The sequence below is a fragment of the Doryrhamphus excisus genome, chromosome 16 (assembly GCF_030265055.1).
Source record: "Doryrhamphus excisus isolate RoL2022-K1 chromosome 16, RoL_Dexc_1.0, whole genome shotgun sequence".
Lineage (NCBI taxonomy): Eukaryota > Metazoa > Chordata > Actinopteri > Syngnathiformes > Syngnathidae > Doryrhamphus > Doryrhamphus excisus.
The window spans coordinates 5,429,493-5,455,076 of record NC_080481.1 but is presented as its reverse complement, the minus strand read 5'-3'; the positions used below and the strand labels follow the sequence as shown (position 1 = coordinate 5,455,076).

General features: G+C 41.9%; 1 protein-coding gene and 1 long non-coding RNA gene across 3 annotated transcripts; one reads left to right on the top strand and one right to left on the bottom strand.

Annotated features, from left to right (window-relative positions):
* The first annotated feature begins 267 nt into the window (after positions 1 to 267).
* Positions 268 to 20,376, top strand: sox18 (SRY-box transcription factor 18). 2 transcript variants are annotated; one of them, XM_058051219.1, is made up of 2 exons: positions 268 to 359; positions 18,179 to 20,376. In XM_058051219.1, exons 1-2 carry the CDS (start codon positions 281 to 283, stop codon positions 19,399 to 19,401), a joined length of 1,302 nt encoding a protein of 433 aa, XP_057907202.1. In that variant the 5' UTR covers positions 268 to 280; the 3' UTR covers positions 19,402 to 20,376. The 2 variants fall into 2 exon arrangements, with proteins under 2 accessions (XP_057907202.1, XP_057907200.1); XM_058051217.1 differs by lacking the exon at positions 268 to 359 and adding an exon at positions 12,432 to 13,156.
* Positions 8,782 to 25,312, bottom strand: LOC131104241 (uncharacterized). The gene is made up of 4 exons (XR_009119747.1): positions 25,169 to 25,312; positions 10,241 to 10,343; positions 9,479 to 9,599; positions 8,782 to 9,373 (listed from the first exon to the last, which is right to left on the bottom strand). It is a non-coding gene; the product is annotated as an uncharacterized LOC131104241 (long non-coding RNA).
* Between the last annotated feature and the right edge of the window lie 272 nt (positions 25,313 to 25,584).

The window sequence follows — 25,584 nt, the reverse complement described above, 5'->3', positions numbered from 1 at the left end:
ATGTGTCTCTACCCCCCAGTATTTGTCCTTCAATGCCGACTTTCTAACTTTGTCATACACCGTTGTGATGCCTCGTGTTAGTCGCGGCAGACACGCCCCACCTGTGGTAGAAAGCGTTTGTTCCAGCGGTTATCGGCGCCACAATTCAGGAAGTGGACTTTCTGGTGATCTATGGAGTCATTCACAGTCACCTCTGTCGCCAGGAAGTGCTTCCCTACTTCAAGCACATCTACCCAGTCTGCGCCCTTCATGTGAACGCCAGGAATTGTCCTAGCCGGCGATGATGTCAGACAGGAAGTGTCCTCTCTGGAGGATGGATGGAGCCATTCTGCTACATCCCGCTTTCTTCCTCTCTGATGGTAAATGAGTCTGCAGAGCTTTGGCGGAACAAACGTTGGCCGGGGGAGGGGGGGGGGGGGCTTATTGTATCCGATTTTAAAAGAAAATGTCCAGAAATGGCCCCTAGACTGCACTTTGTACACCAGCCCTTGTCGGTTTCAGTCATCATCAAGTCTGCTTTCAGCATGTCTGCCCTCATTAAGATGTGTGTGTGTTTGCATATAGGTCAAGTGTTTGTGTGTGTGTGTGTGTTGAAAGGCGCTCTAATCTTTCTCCATGGAAGAAACAATGACCACACTCCACCCTCCTGCTGCTCCCAGCATCTCCTCACCGTGGCAGCAGCACAATTCCCAGAAACTAACTGCCCTCCGTCTACCACACACACGCACACACACACACTATAGATTTGGATGCAGCGTGTGTGTGTGTGTCTACGTGGGCAATGCACGTTCTACACGTGTGTGTCCGCTTGTGTTGACATTGTGTGCAAACTACATTGCGGTGGGACAATGGTGGGATGCAGAGAACACACACACAGGAATGTGTGTGTGTTTCATGCTGATGTCAGCTGTTTTTTTTAAAGGCATCCTCCGCTGCTTTTATAGCTGCAACGTTGGGAAAGGGTATGTGTAAATATATACACGTCTTATTTTTTGCCCTGTTCGTCACACTTAAAAAGTCAATGACAACAAAACGAGAGATGAAACAGGGATGCCCCCTAAAGCTACTACGTGCTTGGGCCACCCTTAACAGCAACAACTGCAATCAAACCTTTGTGATGTCTTGCAATGAGTCTCTTCCTGCGTCATTCAGACGCATTGGAGGCTTTTCCAGCATGAAGCCTTTTGAAGACCATGCCACAGCATCTCCATAGGTTTAGCTCAGGAGTTGGACTTGGACCGCTCCAAAGTCTTCACCTGGTTTGGTGGACTCGCTGGTGTGTTCTGGATTGTGGTCCTGCTGCAGAAGCCAAGTTGCTTTCAGCTTGAGGTCACCAACAGATGGCCGGACATTCTCCTTCCATCGATCACAGTAAAACAGCCCCAGACCGTCACACTACCACCACCGTATTTTCTTTTTCTGACATGCCAGATGGAATGGTAATGGTAATGGTAATGGTAATAGTTTTCTTTCATTTGAACATGCATCAGATTACAATTGAGTGCATCCCATAATCAGTTCACAGTTCCACATGTCCTAAAGGAGTAGGAAGAAGCAAAGCTTATTAAATCCTACCCCTCCATCTGGTACTTTTACAATCAGTAACTCTTACATTTGTTCACTTCCTGGTTTCCTAATATAGTTTAAGGTTTTTTATTTTTATTTTTTTTGTCACGTACCGAAGTACAAGGTGATATGACCATCCAATGACATAATGGGTACCATAGTAAGTGTCAATACAGTGATATGTATAGCACATCATGACTGGTTCAAGACTCTTCATCCTTGTATTTAGCAAACATCAACTGCTTGTATTGTTTCTTGAATTGGCTCACCGTTGTGCATTGTTTGAGGTCCTTACTCAATCCATCCCATAGTTTGATTCCACATACTGACATGCTATGGCTTTTTAACGTAGTCCTAGCATATAAGTGTTTCAAATGTAGTTCTTCCCTGAGATCATATTTCTCCTCTCTTGTAGAGAAGTATTGGATGACATTTTTAGGAAATTGGTTGTTTTTAGCCTTATGCATTATTTTAGCTGTTTGAATATTAACGATATCAGCAAGTTTAAGTATTTGTGATTTTATAAATAAGGAGTTAGTATGTTCTCTGTAGGCGGCATTATGAATTATCCTTACTACCCTTTTTTGCAGTACATTTAGCGTGTGAAGATTGCTTTTATAGTTATTAGCCCATATTTCCACACAATAAGTAAGATATGGTAGAACCAGAGAGCAATAAAGAGTGTGGAGTGATTTCTGATTGAGAACAAATTTTGCTTTGTTCAATATTGAAATATTTCTGGCCACCTTATGTTGTATATTTGAAATATGAGGTTTCCAGCTCATATTTTCATCTATTGTGATCCCCAGAAATTTATTTTCCATCACCCTTTCAATGTCTACACTGTCTATTTGTATTTGTTGGTACGTGTCCTTTCTGCTGTTACCTAACAGCATGATTTTAGTTTTACTTAGGTTCAAGGACAATCTATTATCATCAAACCATCTTTTTAGTGTGACCGTTTCTTCTCTGACCTTTCTAATGATTTCATCTGTACTCCCTCCAGAACAAAAAGCAGTGGTATCATCCGCAAATAATACCAGCTTTAAGTCTTTCGTGGCTTTGGAGATATCATTTTTTTGGGGGGGGGGGGGGACTTTTTCACACCACTGTCATTTTTCAGGCCCGCCTCTCGCCCAAGGACAGCTGGGATAGGCTCCAGCAGCCCCCGCGACCCTCGTGAGGATAAGCGGTAGAAAATGAATGAATGAATGTCATTTTCCAAGCATACATTTGTAGTTATTTGAAAAATTGGAATTTGAAATTTTATGGAATAAAAGGGCTGGGGGATTTTAATATTACAAGAATAAAGTAGGATTATTAGAAAAATATATATTTAACGTTGTGATTTTATTTGATTACATTTGTTGTCTTTGGGGTAAAACATTTAAAAAAAGTATGCGGTGAGGGGGAAAAAAGATCATTTACAAAAATTAAGTGATCATATGAGAATCCAAAATATTATGAGGAAAATTTTAACATTCTAAACATAAAGTCGTAATGTTATGAGTATGAGTCATTTTACAAGCATATATTTGTTGTTTAAAAAAAACATCAAAAAGTTATTTCATAGAATAAATGTGTACTATTCCAGGGAGGAACACATATAATATGATAATTTTGAAGCGGTAATATTATAAGTAAACATTTTTATTTTACAAGAATTAAGCAGTGATATAAGTAAAAATAGCACTGGGGGGAGAATCAAGTATTACAATACATTGTAAATATTGTAAAAGAAATAATAAATATGTGATATATGTATGTGATAATATTATTAGGAGTAAAAATAGTTGTTTTAGAAGTAAAAGATTTATGAGGAGAAAGTGGTAAATTCTTCAAATATGAGCAAAAAGTGGTCACATTGCAAGAATAAATAAGGATTAAAAACAGCAATTTTGCAAACACACAAATGTCCAGATTGTCCCCAAACCACTGACATCAACATGAACTTTGCAGCGTACAGTCTCCATAGGGCCGCATAGACGGGCACTCGCACGCGAGCGTGAGTGGACCCCACACATACACACATACACACACACACACACACATACGCCATCCCAGAGACATAGTCAGCATAGTTGCAGCGACCACGAAAAAAGGCCCATGCCAAGCGAGTGGCGACTGCAGCGGAGCCTCCGAGTTCGCCGTCACTCGCTTCTTGTCCTCAGTCAACTCTGCCTTCAACAACGCCGCCTTCTGATTGGCTCCTCACCATTCTACAGTATCCAACGGTCAGTAAAATGTTAGCTTCAAGACGAACATGACTGTTTTTGTAGTCCTGTAGCCATTCTCCTATTAGAAAAGTAAAGTGGTCATTTGAGGATGAAAATAGTCGTTTTTACTGGGATACGTTTGGGCGAGCAATATGCGTTTGAAGATGAACGTTCCGCGTCAGACGGGATTGTTAACAGCGATGCTGCTGTAAGTGGCACCAAAACACGGGGCGTCCTTCCAACTGTGGACGGATCCGCAGCGAGAGGAAGTGGAAATCAAAGGAAAGCGTATGCGTGGGGAGGCGGAGCCCCATAACTCATAGCGCTTATGGTTTGTATCCAATTAGCCACAGCATGTAAAGAACCCACAGGAACGTTTGGGGGGGACCACCTACTAGCTCGCCGCGACACCACCGAACAATTAAAGAAACATTCCGGGCATTCCACCCGCCTCGTCTTCATCCAATCAATGAACATCAACAACAAAAAAAATGCTTTTCAAGAGGGGACTAAAACTTAAACGTCAAGCCACGGACGCGGTGGGCATGGCAGGCTTAGATTTACTCATTTTACTTCGATGTATTCATGAGGAAAGCATTATAATATGTCAGGAAATATGTTTCTTGTGGGAGTCAAATGGGTCAGCATACAAGTAATTCTCCTTTTCTATACACCTTACAATATAGGGAATTGTTGAATTTGTTTAATGCTATATGTGTCTATCTATGAAACGGCTAAAATTATTGCTAGGCTAATGTTAGCATGCTGACACCTTTATGTACTGTAGATGTCTACCCATGAAATAGGGGGGAAATGCTACTATGCTAATTTTTTTTAAGCAATATTAACCTGCTCACATTAGCATGCTAACACCTGGAACAATAAAGGTGTTTAATATGTGTCTACCTATGAAACGGCTAAAATTACTGCTATGCTAATGTTATCATGCTGACACTTAGCAAGACAGTGCCAAGTCCTTATGTTGGTGTCTACCCATGAAAATGGGTAAAAATGATACGATGCTAATTTTAGCCATGTTAACACGCCAACATCAGCATGCTAACACCTAGCACAATATTGGTATTTAATATATGTGTCTACCTATAAAACAGCTAAAATTACTGCTATGCTCGTTTTAGCAAGCTGATACCTAGCATGCTAGCAGTGCCAAGTCGTTATGTAGGTAATTGTAATGGTAATGGTAATGGTAACGCATGTTATTTGAACATGCGTCATGTTACAATAGAATACGCATAATCAATTTTCAATTCCACATGTCCAAGAGGATTAGGAAGAAGCAAAGCTTATTAAATCCCCCCCCCATCTGTTACTGTTACAATTGTTCACTTCCTGTTTCCAGGTATGATTGTTATGATTCTTTACAAAAGTGTAAGATCGTGTAACCATGTAGTGACATACTGGTGATTTTGTACCACCAGAATAAATAATAAGCATAGATATAACCATCAAAATGGTGATATATAAGAACAAAGAAACACAACATGACTCGTTCAAGACTCTTCTTCCTTGTATTTTGCAAACCTCAAGTGCTGGTATTGTTTCTTGAATTGGCTGTATTGGATGACATGTTTAGCTAATAGCTTATTGTTAGCTCGATGCATTATTTTAGCTGTTTGATTATGAACTATCAGCGAGTTTTAGTATTAGTGATTTTAGAAATAAGGAGTTAGTATGTTCTCTATAGGCGGCATTATGGATAGTCCTTACTCATCTTTTTTGGTACATTCAGCCAGTGAAGATTGCTTTTATAGTTATTAGCCCATATTTCCACACAATAAGTAAGATATGGTAGAACCAGAGAGCAATAAAGAGCGTGAAGTGATTTCTGATTGAGAAGAAATTTTTCCTGTTCGTTTGTTATGGTGAGTTCAGACCTCGCTTGTCCTGAATTAAGACAAAGTTGTCACAGAGTTGTCAGCACACTTATTGCTGACACAAGTAATGGTCGGGAATTTCCCCCCAAAAGTTTAAAACTCCGGTAGAAAAGTCAGAGCTCCTGCCGTGCAAGTCCTTCCCAGTCAACAGGAAGTTACGTGACGTAGGTGTCTACTCGTGAAAATGGGTAAAAACTTTACTCTGCAAATTTTAGCAGTCTTAACATGCTAACGTTAGCATGCTAACACCCAGCATAGTTGTGGTGTTTAATATATGTTTCTACCCATGAAATGACTAAAATCACTGCTATTCCAATGTTAGCATGCCGACACCTAGCATGACAGTGCCAAATCTTTATGTAGGGGTCTACCCATGAAGAAAATGCTACTATGCTAACATTAACATGATAGCAATGCTAACATGCTAACATTATCGCGCTAAAGGAAAAAGGTAGAAATAAACTCTTTTGTTCTGAATCAAAGACCTTTCTTCGTGTAGGTTCCATGTTTATGTACGTAGCCACTACTGGCATCTTAACTCGAAGGAGTTAAGATGCATAGTGAAGCCTGCTTTTTTCACATATTACTGTTAGAAGGTAAAGTCACTTCTTTAAGCATGAGTGGAGCCACACGTGTAGCTGACCTCTCAACCTCCGCGTTTATATCAAGATGAAGTTCGTAGCCGTTTCCCCATCCTGACCCCCAACCCTCTCATGGTGCCCCCGCCTGCCAGTGTTTGAGTGTGTCCGAGCCTGATAGCATTGACTTGAGGAATCACTCCATCTCATTCAGCAGTTCCCACAGGCGAGCCACAAAAGAAGAAAATAGACTGGACTGGCAGACCACAGAGAGAAAAAACAACAAGACTTCACCTCCCAGCCTGCCAAACAATCTCAGCATCTCCCTCCTCCGACTCGCTCCCATCCCACTTTTCCTTCTTCTCTCCTTCGGAAACGCTCGCTCGATGGGCCGAAGATATTCGCATGGCGGCGGAAGCCAAACGTGAAGCGTTTACATAAAGCAGCAAACGCGGGTGAAATCAACGATAAGTGGACATGTGCAGACTAAACAGGCCCAAGTTTGTCCCGGGAAACAAAGACGGAATAAGTGAATTTTCACATGCCTCCGTGCGTACGTGAGCGACTCGGGCCGCATGAGGCGTTTCCACACACAAGTTCACCAAAGATAAGGAGCTGTGACAATGTGACGTGACGTGATGAAGGGTGTGGAATCGTGGAATAGAATATGAAATAACATAATCGAAGAAATACATTCAATCATACAACTAGAAAAAACAAATCATAATAAAGACAACCAGAAAAATTCAAGTGGAAATTTTAAATGGGCCTGTGACCTGCTCCGTACCTCTGGGCCGGTGTTTGAGACTGACTTGGACACTTTTAGGTTTTGCTGTTATGCTAATGGGCAGCAGTAACACCTTACAGTAAGGTGCAGAAAACCAACCTACCCAACCCTAACCACTACTCATTAGTTCCTCAGTAACTACTCTAAATCTATGTGCCTTAGTCAGTCATTATTTCCTCGGTAACTACTCTAAATGTATGTGCCTTTGTTCCTCTGTAACTCTCTACTCATTAGTCCTCAGTAACTACTCTAAATCTATGTGCCTTTGTTCCTTTGCAACTCTACTCATTAGTCCTCAGTAACTACTCTAAATGTATGTGCCTTTGTTCCTCTGTAACGCTCCTCATTAGTTCTTCAGTAACTACTCTAAATCTAGCCCTCATCATTAGTTCCTCATCAGTTCTTCATTATTCCCTCAGTAACTACTCTAAAATTATACGCCTTTGTTCCTCTGTAACTCTCTACTCATTAGTTCCTCAGTAACTACACTAAATGTATGTGCCTTAGTCATTAGTTCCTCATCAGTTCTTCATTATTCCCTCAGTAACTACTCTAAATGTATGTGTCTTTGTTCCTCTGTAACGCTCTACTCATTAGTTCCTCAGTAACTACTCTAAATCTAGCCCTCATCATTAGTTCCTCATCAGTTCTTCATTATTCCCTCAGTAACTACTCTAAAATTATACGCCTTTGTTCCTCTGTAACTCTCTACTCATTAGTTCCTCAGTAACTACACTCAATGTATGTGCCTTAGTCATTAGTTCCTCATCAGTTCTTCATTATTCCCTCAGTAACTACTCTAAATGTGTGTGCCTTTGTTCCTCTGTAACTCTCTACTCATTAGTTCCTCAGTAACTACTCTAAATGTATGTGCCTTCGTTCCTCTGTAACTTCTCTACTGATTAGTTCCTCAGTATCTACTCTAAATGTATGTGCCTTAGTCATTACTTCTTATTTTCTCAGTCACTACTCTAACTGTGTGTGCCTTCGTTCCTCAGAAACGTATCTACTCACAAATTCCTCAGTAACTACTCTCACTGTATGTGCCTTAGTTCCTCAGTAACTACTCCGCATTAGTTCCTCAGTTTTTTCTGTTTCTTTCAGCTTCTTCCTGATTACGGAGTTGCCACAGTGGATCTTTTTAATCTGCAGTAACTACTCTAAATGTATGTTCCTTAGTCATTAGTTCCTAAATAGTTCTTCATTATTTCCTCAGTAACTACTCTAAATGTGCCTGCATTCCTCCGTAACTTCTCTATTCACTAGTCCCTCGGTAACTACTTTAAATGTATGTGCCTTAGTCATTAGCTCCTCATTCGTGCTTCACGAGTTCCTACTATTAGGAGTACTATTACTGCATTTTTGTGTACCCTTTTGTAAAGTGCAACCCAGATAGCATGCTAGCAAGCCGCGTGGGTACATTGCATGGGGACATGCTTCAGCAGATGGTTGCTAAAGTGCTATATGTCAATGTGACCCGCAACCTGCAAACATGCTGAAGCTAGCACTCGGCAAGATAGGTACTATGTACGTTAAGTCCTTAAAGGAAAATGGAAAGATGCAAACCAGCACAGCAGTTAGAGTGTAAGCTGTGATGGAGTAGTGAAGTCCAGCATAGGCTGAAGTACATGAGCCTACCAACAAACTGTTGTGTTGCCTTTATTGCCTTAATTACACAATACTATACTTACTATACTATACTATACTTTACTATGAGTGTGTATGTATGTGTCAGTGGGTGACAGGGCCAGGGGATTCCCGAGGCAACCTGTGTGTGTTTGTGTGTCTCCCATCCATCATCACACACACACACGCACACATTTCCCTCTCCAAGTGAGTTCCAAAATAGCCGTGTGTGTGAACATGACCTCTCCCACACATAAACACGTTCACACTCACACAAGTAAACACGCCCGCTTGACGATGCTATTGTGTCCTCGCGTCCACCCTATGTGTGTGTGTGTGTGGTATCAGAACTTGTAAGGACTTGCTGCTGTGTCCTCCCTCCTTCATTCTGCCTCCTCCCTCGCCACCAAGTCTGCGATCCCTGCCAAACTTCCTCTATGGCAAAAGGTGTGGTCCAATCCAATCTTGTTTGTGTAGAAGCAGAAGTGATCGTGAAGCCAGCCATGATGGTGTTTATCCATCAGGACACCCAAGAAAAGTTCATGTTGTGAAGACCCTATTGTGTTTTGTGTGCTTTTAGGGATGAGCGTGCACATTTGATATAAATATAAAAACCTCCAAGGTCGCCTCATCTGCATGTGAAATGCTGAGACATCGTCTTCGACACGACAGCGAGGCGTCAAAAATGAGGCCTGAGGGACGTCTCTGCAAAAGATGAGGTTCCAATGAATGGCAAAAATAATCAATGTAACCAGAATAATCCCCGCAAATTGCTATTTTTGATACTATAATACGCAGGATTGTACTCACAAAAGCTGCAGTCACACATCACATCTTGGCAAAGCATCTTTCTGCTGGGAAACGTTGAGTTGGACTTGCAAGACAGCGCCCCCTGATGGATTCATAGCAAACCACAGAACCTGCCATTGACCTAGAATGGCAAAACCCTCATGTCAGTGTCCGAATACTTCTGAGCACAGCTGTGTATTCGCTCTGATGTGCATGCACACACACACACACACACACACACAGGACAGTGGCGGTAAACTCGGGTGCTTCCTGGTGTTGAAGCAGGAGGTTCTCAGACGCCACTGCGGCCTCCCCTGGAGCCATGTGTGTGTGAGCGTTATTATATTGCGGTGATGGGGGGCTTTAGGGAGGGGGCATGTCCTTGGCAGACACACAAACGCACCATGTCACATTAGTGGTCTCCCATTGACTTCCAAGTCTCACATAGATCTTTTATAGTCGATGTAGCATATGCTGTATACATCTTCTTATACCTACACAGTATCTGTCAAACGTCTTCTTGAACGCCTTTTATTCAATCTTCAATTTGACCTTGAGATGGCCGGGGGTACAGCGCTTTTGTCCTATTCCCTGGTCCAGTTTAGAGGTGACGTCCAACACTCTTAGTTCCTGCATGTCCAAAAATTTGACACGTCGGACGATTCGTGTCCGAGCGAGGCCGAGCTGCATCCAGACGGCTTTCGGTTTAATCCGAAGCGGCAGCCGCCGACCCACGGCTAAAATATGGACATGTTTACGCTTGCGGAACAGGTGGTTTGATACCTTCATCTCAAAGGATTTGTTGCAGTGAAGCCTTTCTTGGCTTGCAGCGTCCACTCGGAGGAGGCTTGGACACAGCGACACCATCATTTCCATCCATGTGGTCCTGGAAAAACCACATGGTCAGCGCGTTCTGTCATCATCACCGACTTTTATTGGCGTTTCGTGTTTGCTGGGTAGCTGGACGCACCGCTAGTGATAACGACATGTACAAGTCTGAAACATGAAAACTGTTGTTGCTACACTCAGGACTCAAACACTAATCACACACACACACACACGCTGTTCACTCATGCTGGCATATGGAATGCCTGAACATGAGTGGAACACTGAGCATCTCATTTATTCTAATTTAAAGGTCACATTTCCCCATAGGAAATACTGTACATCGAAATAATCCGTTCCAGGATCAAACTGCAGCCATTATTATGTGTCCACAAGGGCTGTCCCAACTGTTTCCACCAGGAATCTTATACACATAAACTGAAGGTAGTGGAAAATGTTTCCAAATGTAAATGAATTTTATGTTTATTGTATTTTATACTTTTGCATGAAGTTACTCAACATTTTTCAAATATATTTTTAATTTGACCAGTCGATGGTGTACCCCACCTATTGCTGCGGTCAGCTGGGATAGGCTCCAGCTCCAGCATAGCCCCTCCAGCAAAGCAGTAGTCAATGCAACTGTTAGCATGTTAGCATTTTGGCTATTTTACTCCTGTTTAAAGGCCTATATATACATGTCATGATGTAGGAATGCTTTAGGACACTAAAGCTCTTGGCACTTTTGATGCTAGCATGCTAACTGTTAGCATGTTAACATCGTAGCTCATTTCCTTACATCTTAAGGCAAATACAGGGATGCAGGGATATTGGAGGACAGCCTTGGCACTTTTGCTATAGAGTGCTATCTTGCTAGCATGCTAACAGTTAGCATTCTGAAGTACACATGGCATTGTTCAACAAACACCGGGCCGAGGTTCACGACACAGGTGGCATGCCCACCAAAAATTGCATGGGAAATTTCTAGTTTTTATTATTCATTTATCTTGTTTATAACATAATTTAATTGAATATTTATTCATTCATTCATTTTCTATCGCTTATCCTCACGAGGGTCGCGGGATGCTGGAGCCTATCCCAGCTGTCTTTGGGCGAGAGGCGGGGTCCACCCTGGACTGGTGGCCAGCCAATCACAGGGCACATATAGACAAACAACCATTCCCACCCACATTCATACCTATGGACAATTTGGAGTGGCCAATTAATCTAACATGTTTTTGGAATGTGGGAGGAAAGTGGAGTCCCTGGAGAAAACCCACGAATGCACGGGGAGAACATGCAAACTCCACACAGAGATGGTCGTGGGTGGAATTGAACTCGGGTCTCCTAGCTGTGAGGCCTGTGCGCTAACCACTCGTATGCCGTGCAGCCCAAATATTTATTATGAACTTAAGTTATATTTTATATTCTTAAATTACTTTAGAAAAATACTGTAAAAATAGCTTGAAAACCTTGAAAACTACATATACACTAAGTAACTTTATAATAATAATAATATTTTTTTTAAAGATAAAGCCAATTCATGCATTTTAAAACATTTAACCTGAGGGCACACACACAAGAGTTCAAGTTAAAAAAAGAGTTCAAGTCAATGTAATCACAATAAAAAAGATTTATCACTACCAAATATGCGTTGTTAATTAAAGCAGACTGTCAACATACACTGAAAAAAGCTCAAGCAAAAGCGTTTCCACAAAATGATGGTGAAATTTCAAACAACAGAAAAGCATGGGAGAGGAACCGTTGTGTTCAACTTGAATTTGGGCCACCACTGATGGAGGCCATGCACATACATTAATGTGTGTGTGTGTGTGTGTGTGTGTGTGTGCTTACGCTTGTAATGCGTGTGTGTGTTGAATGTGTGTATTGAAGTGTGTGAGAGATGGTCCATTCTCGGTTGGGTAGAAACAATGGAACCTCTCTGATTACATCTCCCCTGTACAGCGGACAGGGTGTGTGTGTGTGTCGGGAGTGGAGGGGGGCCTAAAAACTTTGCCTCCCCCTCTTTCCTCCTCTGTGACCGCCACAGTTTCCTCACACACACCCTCCCCTCACAGCGGCCTGGCAGCTCATTGGTTAAACTCTCAGTTTTAAGTGCATGCCATTGGCCGGAGTGGCGGAGGTGGGGGGGTGTATTTAAATATATATAAAAATACGCTCAGCGTGGGTCGGTGAACTCCGGCCACAAGTCCCCAAAGTTCCTAGCGGGACAGAAGCGCTCCAGCGAGTGAGACGGATCAGAAGCAGCCACGGTGGGAAAAGACTTTGTGGAATATCTTCTGAGGAATATTTTGCTTTCCATCCCATCGTCCTGCCCCTCTTGGATCTCATGTTTGTACTCAGGATTTGTGGTCCAAATCCATCACACTCTGCCCATCATCTGAAAGCCTGCACCCCCATTAAAGCCAGAGAAAGGTTTGCAGAACTCCACTCTGACTGAAGTCCATCCAAGCAGAGACTAAAGTTCTGGAATGAGTTTAAACCAGCCCAGCTTGTCTCGGGGAGCTCTGCTGCATCCCGGCCAGGTGTCGTTCGTGGCCCCCCACTGGACCTCTAGGACCCCAAGTCCCACTTCCGATCCCGACATGGGTTTCGAGCAGAACCTCTCCGGAGACTGCAGCTCTCCGGATGACCTTGGACCAGCCAGGAGAGCGGAGCCAAGGGGCCCCGCTTCGGCTGGCTCCGGGGGTCAGAGTCCGGATCTGGCGGCAGGCTCTGGCGATGGAAAGGGCGCAGGGGGTGAGCAGAGGATCCGCAGGCCCATGAACGCCTTCATGGTGTGGGCCAAAGATGAGCGGAAACGACTGGCCTTGCAGAACCCGGACCTGCACAATGCCGTGCTCAGCAAGATGCTTGGTAAGACTATCCTTACTATCCTTCCACACACCTTCTTCTTGCTTCTTTGCCAAACTCTTTTATTCTTTAAGAGGAGACTCAACCATAGGATGGGGTTCTTGTGGATGCCTTTTGGGATACATTGTGATTTGTACTTTTGGAATCTTTTCTGACTGGGAAACTCAGTATAGATGTACGGTATCAGAGCTTTGTGGTCTTTCAGAACTTGGGGGCAACATTCAGAGAACTCCTGACACCTACAGACAGGTCCTCAAAAACCACAAAACAATCACCTTATAGAGAAGTGATATCAGGATTGTCCTCTTCTTCCGGCCAATTTATGTGTATTTGCATGTGGACTGAATATTTAAGTGGTAACCAGCTGTGGTGATCTTCATGTTCTTTTGCTGCGCTTTGGTCTGCAGCAACATGGAAACAATCAGTGCAATGCAACTCATGTTGCACATAAACGCCATCATAAATAATTATGAAAACATAACGCACAGAAATCTAGCACAGAGCCAAGATTGTTAGATCCCACCAGCATTGCCAGCATTTGTGAACAAGGACGAGGTGAAAGGAGGAATGGAAAACACTTGTCTTATATGCATATAAGTCTCAATCTGCGTCATATGTGCTGTGTTCAAGGACCGCCGAGCAAAGTGGCCCAAAAGAACGCTCAAAGAAGACACGCATGAATTTACTCACTTGTGGAAAACTGGGGTATCTCTACCATAGCTGGTGCATCCCGTCAACAAACAGCAGTGCGGACTGTAAGAACACCAACTCTCATTTAGTCATTTAGCATGGAACATCAATGATGTTGAAAAGATGAATCATTTAAATGTACGTCGTCATTGTCGCACACACACAACGCTGTCACCTTTCTTCTGCACTGCACTACCGGCTGGGACTGCTCACATGAGGCGTTCGAGCGCATGACATAAATCTCAGTGTTCAGCACTAATGTTGCCGTCATATGGACTTTATATATACATATGGACATTTTGGTAGTAGATTCTTAAAAACAGCAGAGCACTCTTAGCACTCTTTTTGCAGTAGAGTACACCTGTCTTTGAAAGGATCTTGGACTTGTGCTCTTGCACTACTGCAGTTCCTAAAACTACGAAAATACTCTTGAAATATATGGACAAGCTTTTACTACTTTTTTTGCAGAAACGTCAAGGAATTCTTGTCTTGTCAACTCGTGTTTTTTTTTCCATCGATCATTGACTTAATCGGCTATTTTTCAAAAGCTGTCACTCTCAGCACAGGACATTTTTTGGGGCTATATTGACACAAGAAAGATTACACTCATCTTTCATCAGAAAAAAGTTTGTTTCTACCTTTTTCCCTTCTACAGTCATCAGCAGTCGAACATAGGGAAGTTTCAGCTAATTATCATTAGATAATTCGATAAGATACATTTCAAGCAAAACTTTCACTTTGACCCAAATGTAACCATAAATATTTATTAAATATATTTAATATATATATATATTAAATATATATAACATATTTTTTTTACAAATACAACACCATGAACTATTGACAATTTTCATATTTCCTACTGAAACGCATGCACGTGGACTACTGTGCATACATATGTTAAAATTTCCCTTCAATCCCGGCTGGGCTAGTACTATGAATTGTTTAAATTGTGTGCCACTCACAAGTGAGTGAGGAAACGGTGGCTCTATCTTTGGCAGGAGTCAATCCCAAGGTATCAGTCCACTCACAGCAAGCCTGTCCACCCATTGGAAACAGCAGGAGGTCCGTATATGTAACAGGAGAGGAATAGAACGGTCTGACTCACGGTGTCATCCAACCAAGAACACCAGCAAAATAACACTCAAAACGCGCACCTATGAAATATGCAAACATACACCAATATGAAATGAGTACAAAAATCTTTTAAAGCCCTCCCACAATGCATTGCGTCCTCATTCAATGAGGCCAGCCTCTCTGTGGCTCTCTGTGGTGGGCAGAGGCACCATGGCAGCGCCATCCATCCATTTTCTTTGTCGTTGGGAAAACTTTTTCCATTTTAAACTTGCACTGGTACATGTTTGTATATTTCAGAGGTGCTAAGTGTTAAGTTGCTGTGTGATGCATTTAGTGTTATTTGTAAGATGACACCGTGAGCCACTGTTACACTGAGTAATGCCCTGCTTGTGCAATGTGTTGACAAGCTTGTGAGGTTTTTTCATAGCTCCACATGTGTGCGGCTTATATTTGTACACTCTGTTTTTTTCTCCAAATTTAGTTGTGCAGCTTACACATTGAGGGCTTCACGGCTGTCGAGTGGTTAGTGCGCAGACCTCATAGCTAGGAGACCTAAGTTCAATCACACCCTCGGCCATCTCTGTGTTGAGTTTGCATGTTCTCCCCGTGCATGCGTGGCTTTTCTCCGGGTACTCCGGTTTCCTCCCACATTCCAAAAACATGCTAGGCTAATTGGCCACTCCAAATTGTCCATAGGTATGAATGTGTGTGTGAATGGTTGTTTTTCTATATGTGCCCTTTGACTGGCTGGCCACCAGTCCAGGGTGTACCCCGCCTCTCGCCCGAAGACAGCTGGGATAGGCTCCAGAAACCCTGTGACCCTCGTGAGGATAAGCAGTAGAAAATTAATGAATGAATGAGCTTACACACTGGATTTTCCGGTACCAGCTATGACTAGCGTTTCCGCACTGAGCCTTTAAAAACAGCGCAATGCTCCTGTCGGATAGAGGATCTTTGACTACTGCGCAGTAAGCATATTTCTAGTGTGCGTACATGTACATTGTACTGTTGTATGTTTATCTATCTCTTTTGACAACTTCAATAATAAGCGCTTCAATGGAGACACTTGTATTCCATTAGGAGTAGACAGACAAAATAAACTATAAATAAAAATTTCCATTGAACACTACATTTATGCTCTGACATATATATACATGTGTATATATATATATATATATATATATATATATATATATATATATATATATATATATATATATATATATGAGGGAAAACAATATGTACAGTATGTAGACAAGCAGCTATCATTACTGAGATTTTGTGGAGGTTCTGGTTCTGGCTCAAAGAGCCCAGTTGTTGCAGCTGAACAGCAATTAACTTTTGCGCGCCGTGTCCATGTGCTCATTATGTCATAAATGTCGTCCTTGAGTCATCCAAAATCACCACAAACTGGCTGGCGTTACGACTCCATAAGAAATATGGAGCTGGGGTTGTCAACGGTCAAAAGGTGCAAATATCTAGACAAGAAGAAGGGATTTTTTATTATAGAAAAAATGGATGAATGCCTTTTACCCGTTTATCAAGCACCTTTAAACTAGTCCGAGGGAGTCTGGGGATGAAATACAATTTGATAAACCCTGATTTTTACGTCTACATAGAAGACAGTTTTGTCTCTAATGGAGATCAAAATGTTACATATATTTTAAAGTAATGTATTTATTTGCATTGGTTGCATTGGTTTGATATCGTGTGACATTACAATTACAATTTCCCTGTAGCCTTTTATTTTCTCCCCCCTATTTGTAGAATGGGACACGGGCCATTTAAAAACAAGCTACAGGCGACAAATGGCCTCCAGGCCACACTTTGAACACCACTGCTTTGCCATCATGCAGGAGGTGCAATGAAACCCAAAATAAAAGAAATAACTAAAAGCGAAAACAACAAATTGTTATTTTATATTTTTTATATTTACAACCCATTTTTGTGTTGTTTCTGTTGGTTTAAGGATCCACCGATACATCGGCCAGCCTAGTATAGTTGTTCAGACATTTGAGCTGGCAAAAGAGCAAAAAATATTTGTCTTAAAGTGAAGGTTGCTTGAAATGTATCACAAAAAGCTGGTTTCTCCCTTTTTTTAGTGGGGAACTGTTATTTTCCTGAAACTTACCTGTGTTCTACTGCTGTTTTGGTAGGTTCCATGTGTATATAGGCATGGACCACAATATTCTGTGTGCCTTGGAAGAGCAGTCCAAACGGTCTGAAACGGCCGCTACTGTCAGGGTTGTCTTTTGAAAAATGTCTGGGTTTGAACTTGTGAATGAATGATTTCAAATGGTGTAGATAGTAGCGCCAGGGTCATGCTGTGTATCCATAACCTCATTTTGGGGAACAAATAGCAATTGGTCAGGAATCATCTTAATGTCACACTTCCAAGCATTAGAAGTCAATGTGAGTGAATGCAACATTGTATGCCGCATGCTTACTATGACTTAGGAGAAAATATTGGCAATAAAAAAGTCATATTTTAAAGTATTTGTATATTCTGCTGTTCTGATTGTTACATTAATGTTGCATTGAGATACAATACAGTACAACATTTGAACAAATCTGCTTTGAAAAGGGTAATCATGCTCACTTTTTGTTGAAAAAATAAAGGAAATGCTTACTAATCAACAGTTTAAGTAATATTTGGTTACCAGACAGCCTTCGGTGCAACGCGGAGCAGTTAAAGGCCAACGCAAACTCAACACAGAGGCCATGCTGTCGGATTGTGTCTCATTTAATTGCAGTGACGCCGCTGATGGCGCTGCGAATGACAGACGTGGTTGTGGCATGGATACTCCAGTCCTACATCGATGGCACATCTGTGTTGTGTGTCACGCTGCAAGTGACGTAAACACTGTGCCGTGCTGTCAGAACTGAGACCACAGTGTGCGGAATGATGACGTCTTTGGAGAAACCACCACCACGTGTGTTATGCCTTCATCATTCATGTTTGTTAGCACGCCAGGGAGGAAGTCAGGTGACCAATCGCTTGATGGGATGGACTGGATGAGCGGGTCCACAAAAACAGCTGATGTTGCCACAGGAGCTCACGGTTCAAGCCTCACTTCCCACTCTGATTTTTTTTCTCCTGTTGCCACAGTACATTTTTACAAAACCACCATAATGGTCATTTAAAACCCAAACCACCGTCATTTACAAAACGAGTGTTCTGGAGCCTAAACCTAACCAAGCGCTTGTCACTCCACATGTCAATCCCACTTTTAACCGTGTCCTCTCCGTGTCCCCCAGGCCAGTCGTGGAAAGCGCTGACTGCCGCAGAGAAGCGTCCCTTCGTGGCGGAAGCAGAGCGCCTGCGCATCCAACACCTCCAAGATCACCCAAACTACAAGTACCGCCCCCGCCGCAAGAAGACCACCAAGAAGCTCAAGCGCGTTGAACCGGGGCTCCTGCTTCACAGCTTAGCCCAGAGCAGCGGCCACGCACATGGGATGGGTCCTAGCATGGCCCCCCTGGGTGGAGAAGGTGGCCACGGTGCATCTCCTTATGGACATCCAGGTGCTCATCACCACCACTCCCACCACCTGCTGCCCTCTATGGGGCACTTCAGGGACCTCCAGGCACCTGGGCACCAGGAGTTGGAGAGCTACGGCCTGCCCACCCCAGAGATGTCCCCTCTGGACGTTTTGGAAAACGGAGCTGGTGAATCCGTGTTCTTCCCCCAGCATGTGCAAGAAGAAGCTGGCATGGGAGGCTGGAGCAGCTACCACCACCCTCACCATCACAACCCGCATTACAGCCATCGCTACGGCAACCACCACAATCCCATGCACGGGACGTCCACACAGAGTCCGAGTCCTGTTATGACATTGAGTCCAAGTAGGAATTCCAGAATGTCCTCGGTGGAGTCAAACATGGCTTCCAATATGAATGGCGTCCCTTCCGGCGTGTCAGGTCCAATCAGGATGAACTCAGCTCTGACGTCTGGCCGCCACATCGCCTTGAGGAGTCCCATGAAATGCCCACCACCATCCCCCCATGACTCGGTGTCCTACCCCCAGTCCTCAATCAGCCTGGCAGAGACAGTGAAACCCCAACAAGGCCCCCTTCCCGTCGGCTACTTCAGCCAAATATACGGAAGCGCAGCCTCGAGTTTTACCCCGACTCACCTGGGCCAGCTGTCACCTCCACCTGAAACCTCCCCCACTTCCTGCTCATCCTTCCTCCCTACTGTGCACTCAGCGGACCACTTGAATCCGGAATCTGGTGGACACTTGGGGCCTTCTTCCTCTGCAGACTTCTGGTCCGAGGTGGACAGGCATGAATTTGACCAGTACGTAAATGCCGCCAGGAACCGAGAGGAGGCCTACGGACCAAGCGGTGTCGGGTCCAAAGTCCTGGTGTGGCGGGGTAGCAGCAGTGTTGGTGGCAGTGATGAAGGAGTCAGCCCACTGATATCTGCTCTTTCTGACGCTAGCAGTGCCGTCTATTACAGCGCCTGCATCACTGGCTAACAGGCTTCCATACTTCATGTCTTTCCCCTTCATATTGTATTGTACCAAACTAATTGGAGTGTCCACAACACAGCAGCAACAGAACCAATGTTGCCGTAGGGTTAAGGAGCAAACTGCTGAGCTAGCATTAATAGTGCTGATGATTGTCTCAACAGTACGAGAAGTGTGACATGTGACATGACGCTCCCAAGTAGTAGCAACATTTCCAAGTGCATGCAGAGCTAGATGGACGTTGATCGTCCATGGGTTATTAAAAAATACATCAGGAGGTCTCCTACAGCCACAGCTGTTAATGCCAGTGATTAGAGACCCTGGTGGTTCTTCATTTTGGGCCGATATACAAATGTGTTAGATTGTCCGCTATTTAAAAGATGACTTTGACTGTAACCTAAATCCACTCCCAGAATCACAGAGGACAACTGGTAAATCCACAAGGAAATACTCATCTTGGACGTGTCGATCCAAGCCTTTTGCTTGCTAGAACTTGTCTGGTGGAGGCAGTCCAATCAGAGCCGTGAGAGTAGCTCCACCTATGCCTGTGATGACATCAGCGGCGGGGGAAAGTACACTGTGTCTTCCACGTTCTTCATGGCGATGTTCTTCATGCAGGCCAGCATCTCGGGGAAGGGCCTTGACAGGCCACATAAAAGAAGCTAACATTTTCTAGCTGTTGTGCTACATTAAAAAAGATTATAAAAGATGCTAAAACCAATACAGTGTAGGTAGGCCAATGTAGGTGAAGCAAAACCTCAGAGCTTTGTGTTGTAGGTGATAAGGCAAGTTTGTGGAATATCGAAGAGCCGTAAAAACAAGCTGAGGGTAGAAGATAGCCCCTGGGCCACACTTTGGACACCCCTGGCCTTAAACTATTTTTTTAATGTTGTTTTTTTTTCTTTTGGCCAGGTTATTTTGGATTATTTTCTTGACTTTCTTGACAAATATTAATATTTTCAATTTAATTTGAATAAAAAAATAAACAAGGTGACCTCGGGCGTGATTTGTTTTTTTTGTTTTCCAGTTGTGCAGAAGCTGATACAAAACGCATATTATTGTTTGGATTTCATGCTGGGTGATTAAGCTAAAAGTTCTTCAGAGCCAAAGTATCTGCAGCCGAATACACACCAAATAACTGGAAGACCGGAGAGCAAAAACTGAAGGTTAAAGTCAAATCCTCTTGTGGTTTTGATGAATTTATTTAATGTCAGCATGAAGGCCAAAAGGGGGCTAAAGGGGCGCTAAAGGGGAGAACTGGATCCAGTCTCCATGTACGCGTTTCCGGGAACACAAAGCCACTGAGGTATCCCACAAACGATTGGGATGTTTTACAAGATGGCTTTGGGATTGTGCTATATTCCTCATTTCCTCACGCCATGCCAACATCTCTGTAGGCAAACATGAAACTGCTGCGGATTAGGATATCCTTCCTTTTAATCAGGACGGGTCTCAAACGTGCTTCTCGTTTAGCTTGAAAGTTTAAAGACGGGCGCTATTTTTTTTTTTGGCATCTGACATTGCGATCGTGTTTTGAGTTGGCGCCAGACAGAATCAGCCACAATGTACTCTAGTACAAAGTAGTACAAGAAAAGCATGCAAGTACAGATGGCTGTTGATTATTACTGATGATGCATCATAACTGCTGCACTCTCGTACTGAGTACATACAGGAAGTGTGTCCACAGTGATGAAGCAGCCTGTGTCTCTAATGGAATACTTCCTTCAGTACACTTCAACTTACATACATACTGCACGGCTGTCACCAATTCATTTACTTAGCGCAAATGACAATACAGTACGCAAGAATACTGCAAAGTATTTAGCGTTTCAGCCTCTCATCCACATGGAAACGGCGTTTCCAGGGTGCTGTGAAATGGTGAAAATCTCTAGCAATCCGCTCATTTTTAAAAACGACGACATGAGCGGCCCGTCGCGTCACCTGACCAGAAGTGAGCTTTGATGACAATCCAACATGATGTCTGACTATTTTGTGTGTCATGGCTCACCGAGCGTTTTGCTGTTGGTGCATCTTGGAGCATCACGATGGAGTTTTAGCTCCACATTGAACAAAATTAATCTGAGATTTGAGAATAAAGTTGTAAATTTACGTCTACAAAAGTAGTAAATTCACAAGAACAAAATTGTAAATTTACGAGAAAAAAGTAGTAAATTCACAAGAATGAAGACGTCAATTTATGGAATAAAGTCAGGATTTTACAAGAATAAAGTTGTAGATATCGCTTCAGAAGGTAAGCTTTTGTTTATAATGTGGCAGAGAAGCAAAACAGATCAGCATGGCGAGCTAGCTCTTCTCACATCCGCCTTACCGCGCCCCCTCCACATGCCCAAGTCCAAAGATCAAAGTTTTTTCTCCTAAATTTATGACCTCATAATATTACGAGAATAATGTCATACATTTACAAGAATAAAGTGGTAAATTTAAGAGAAAAAAACTTGTAGCTTAATATTACAGGCACTTACAACTTTAGTCTCAATAATGTACAACTTTATTCTCGGAAATGTATGTATTTACGACTATTTTTGAAATCTCAGATGTTTTTAACGAGAAAAAGGTGTACATTTCCAATTATGTTCTTGGAAATTTAGGACTTTTTCATGTAAATTTACGATATTTTTTCATTCTCAGAAATGCACGACTTTATTCTCACATATTTACGACTTTATCCTAACATATTTACCATTTTATCCTCGTACATTTATGACTTTATTCTCACATATTTACAACTTTATCCTTGTACATTTCTGACTTTATTCTCACATATTTACGACTTTATCCTTGTACATTTCTGACTTTATTCTCACATATTTACGACTTTATTCTTGTACATTTACAACTTTATTCTCACATATTTACGGCTTTATCCTTGTACATTTACGACTTTATTCTCACATATTTACGACTTTATTCTCACATATTTACGACTTTATACTTGTACATTTGCAACTTTATTCTCACATATTTATGGCTTTATACTTGTGCATTTACGACTTTATTCTCACATATTTACAACTTTATCCTCGTACATTTACGACTTTATTCCCAAATCTCCGATGATTTTTTATGAGAAAAGAAGTTGTTCTTACAACTTTATTCTCGTACATTTCCAACTTTTTTCTTGTAAATGTATGACTTTATTCTGGTAATATTAATTTTTTGCAGATAAATGTAAAACTTATTTTCTTGTAATTTCCACCTTTTACTTTATTCTCACAAATATACGACTTTATTCTCAAAATCTCAGTTGTTATTTTTTCCGGTCGTGCTTGCAGCATTTCACTCGGGCTAATACCTACGTTTGTGGATCCCATCATAAGAAAAAAGCTGCAAAAATGTGCTTCCTGCAAATGGCTGGCGTGACATGGTCAATTGTGCCTGTTGGCATTCTGTGAAGGAGACATTGTAAAAATTGTATGAAACGTTCTCTTTGCACTGGGTTTTACATCTTACCTGTATAGAAGAAATAGTACTTTTGAAGAAGTTCTTCAATGTGATGATACAGAAGGAACAAAGTTTTTTTGCTTTGTTTCTATTCCTAAACAGGATTTAGTTGCTTTAGTCGCTCACGCGCTACTAAAGTGCTGCCAGTGTTACTCGCTTAATTCTGAATGATCTATATGTCGTTCAAAATGTTTCAGGCAGCACCACTAATGCTACTTTGCATTTTCCCACAGATGCAAAATTGACAATTTTGGTGTGGAAAATGTGTCCCAGCCAAGCAGCTGCAGAGATGAGAAATGTAATGAAGCTCAGCTGATATCTTTGAACTTAATTCACATTTTACAACGAGCAGCAGCGTTGCCAGATGGGAAATGACGAATTATCATGCCAGAAGCTTCAAATGATTATGATTTGATTTTGCTCCGGACCATTTACTCAAGCCAAACATGAACAACGAGGGGGTCAAATTCTACATACATTATGGGACTTTTGGAATTATTGACTGTACAAAGGGTCAAATTATGTTACGTCCGGCAACGCTCCTCATCCAATGTGTTGGACATGATTTCATGTGAGTCTCATTATGAAGCGTCCTGGAAATCTGTTGCTTGATGCTCATCCCTTCCAGCTGGATTACAATTTCTTTCACTGAGGAGAGGAACAAGAATTTGTGGTTTTGTTTGCGCTGGGAAAATGAAAAGTCGCCCATCCAGAAGCCTCTTTGTTTTGTTTCGTTTTTTTTGTTCATCCAACGTGTAGTTTTGTAGCGAGCCCTCCATCTGTTGTGCATTAGTGCTACACACACGATACATTTTTTTCGACGTGAGACAGTAGAGCAACATGGAGTATGCGGCATGATATTTACCACAGTGTTCTTGCGGCCACTTCGGCCTGAAAACAGATAGGACTCTTTTCTTTTTTTTCACTCTTTCATTCGGAGAAGTTCTGAAAAGTCATCGCTGGCGTTTTGTTTCCACTTTAATCAACTGTGACACTCAAAGAACATCAGAGCAGCATTTTTTTGGAGCCGTGCAATAACTCTGAGGCTTTTGGTTATAATTATGTGCGGGGGGGGACAAAAAGGACACATAACATTTGAGGACTAATACAAAGGACGTTTTCTCAGCAGCATAAACAAATTATAAGCAGGACTTTTCCCACTGATTCACAATCTGTTTGGCAGGGAGGGTCTTTTGGATTGGATTTTTTGGTGATGTCGTCTATTGTGTGTTCTTCAAGAAGGTTTGGGTGGTCTGTACATGCTTCTCTGTTTCATCGTGGCATTTGACAAAAATAAACACTTAAAAGACAGCGGCCTGCTTTGTGACTCTCTTCAAGTATTTAGTGTCAATTATATTAATGGTGGATTTATTTCTCTTTTCAAAACAAAAGCCTGTAGAACAGGGGTGTCCAAAGTCATCCACGCCAATGTGCTCCCATTGTTATGGTCCACTTCTGGATTAATTTGTATATATATATATTTTTTTATTTGTATTATTTTTTTATATATATATTTTTATATATATTTATATTTTATTTTATGATTATATAATATAATAATAATAATATAATTATTTATTTATTTAAACAGTACTGTGAAAAAGCCACTGTTTTTTTTTGCATATTTTTCACACTTAGTAAATGTTTCAGATCATCAAACAAATTTAAATAACAACCGAACAGTAAATGCTTTAAAAAATATTAAAAAAAAAAAATTAAGGGAGGGAAAATTCACACACACACACAGTACACTTATAGCTGAATAATAAACAATACATATAGATATCAATCCATGTCAATTTCAGATGTAAAATTATGTATTATGTACAGACTTAAGTCCCGCTCATTTCCGGTTAAACCATACCCACTTCCGGTTTATGTCCCGCCCATTCCGAAAACGGATCCAGATCACGGAGATGGCTGTACAGATAGAGATATAGATAGATACTACAGGAAGGCACGGATATAGATCGTTGAGATGGCTGTACAGATACAGATACGACACGAAGGTAGTGTTAAGCTACTGTTGTTGCTGTAAATACTTCTTTGGTAAATACTTTCAACTCTCAATTTTTACACTTGTGTGACAAGTAAGAATGTTTTAGTGTTTTACAATGGTTTTTTAGGTAATGGTAATTTTAGCTCATGATAATGTTAATTATAGCGAAAGTTAGCCTTGGAACAAAGAATAGATAAACGGTTATTGGTGCTTTACAGTGGGTTTTATGTAGAGCAAGTTAGCTCATGTCAGTGTTTGCTCATCATAGCGAGACTCAGAACATACATGGATAACTTACATTTCCAGACAGCTTACCTTTGATTTCAGTCGGTCTGGGTTTTCCTGTCAGGTATTTCCGAGGGATGGCAAGAAAACAACCAATTTACCACAAAACTAAGTGGTTAAACTGAGCGGAAACAATAATTGAAGGCGTGTTAAGGTGAAAAAGGCTATGCCCAGTTACCATATATGGTAATTTCAGCGCACGTTGTAAGCTGCCATGCTCAACTACTCCTCCCAAGATGGCAGAACCAGCCAATCAGATCTCCGTCATAGGGCATGTCACTGCTGCATTGACCAATCAGCACAACAAGCACAACAAACTTCCCTATTCATTGAAAGCCAAATTAAAGCGGACCTTTTGTGTTTATGGTTGTAGCTCCCAAAGTGATCACGTTTAATTGAACGTGAAATTAACATTAAGTGATGACGTAAGTGTTGGTTGCATTGGG

What these genes read in the sequence shown, in the direction of transcription:
- sox18 (XM_058051217.1), top strand. Translation starts at nt 12,772, where the DNA reads ATGAGTTTAAACCAGCCCAGCTTGTCTCGGGGAGCTCTGCTGCATCCC. An exon ending in CGTGCTCAGCAAGATGCTTG is followed by an intron (nt 13,157 to 18,178) that starts GTAAGACTATCC and finishes CGTGTCCCCCAG; the next exon opens with GCCAGTCGTGGAAAGCGCTG.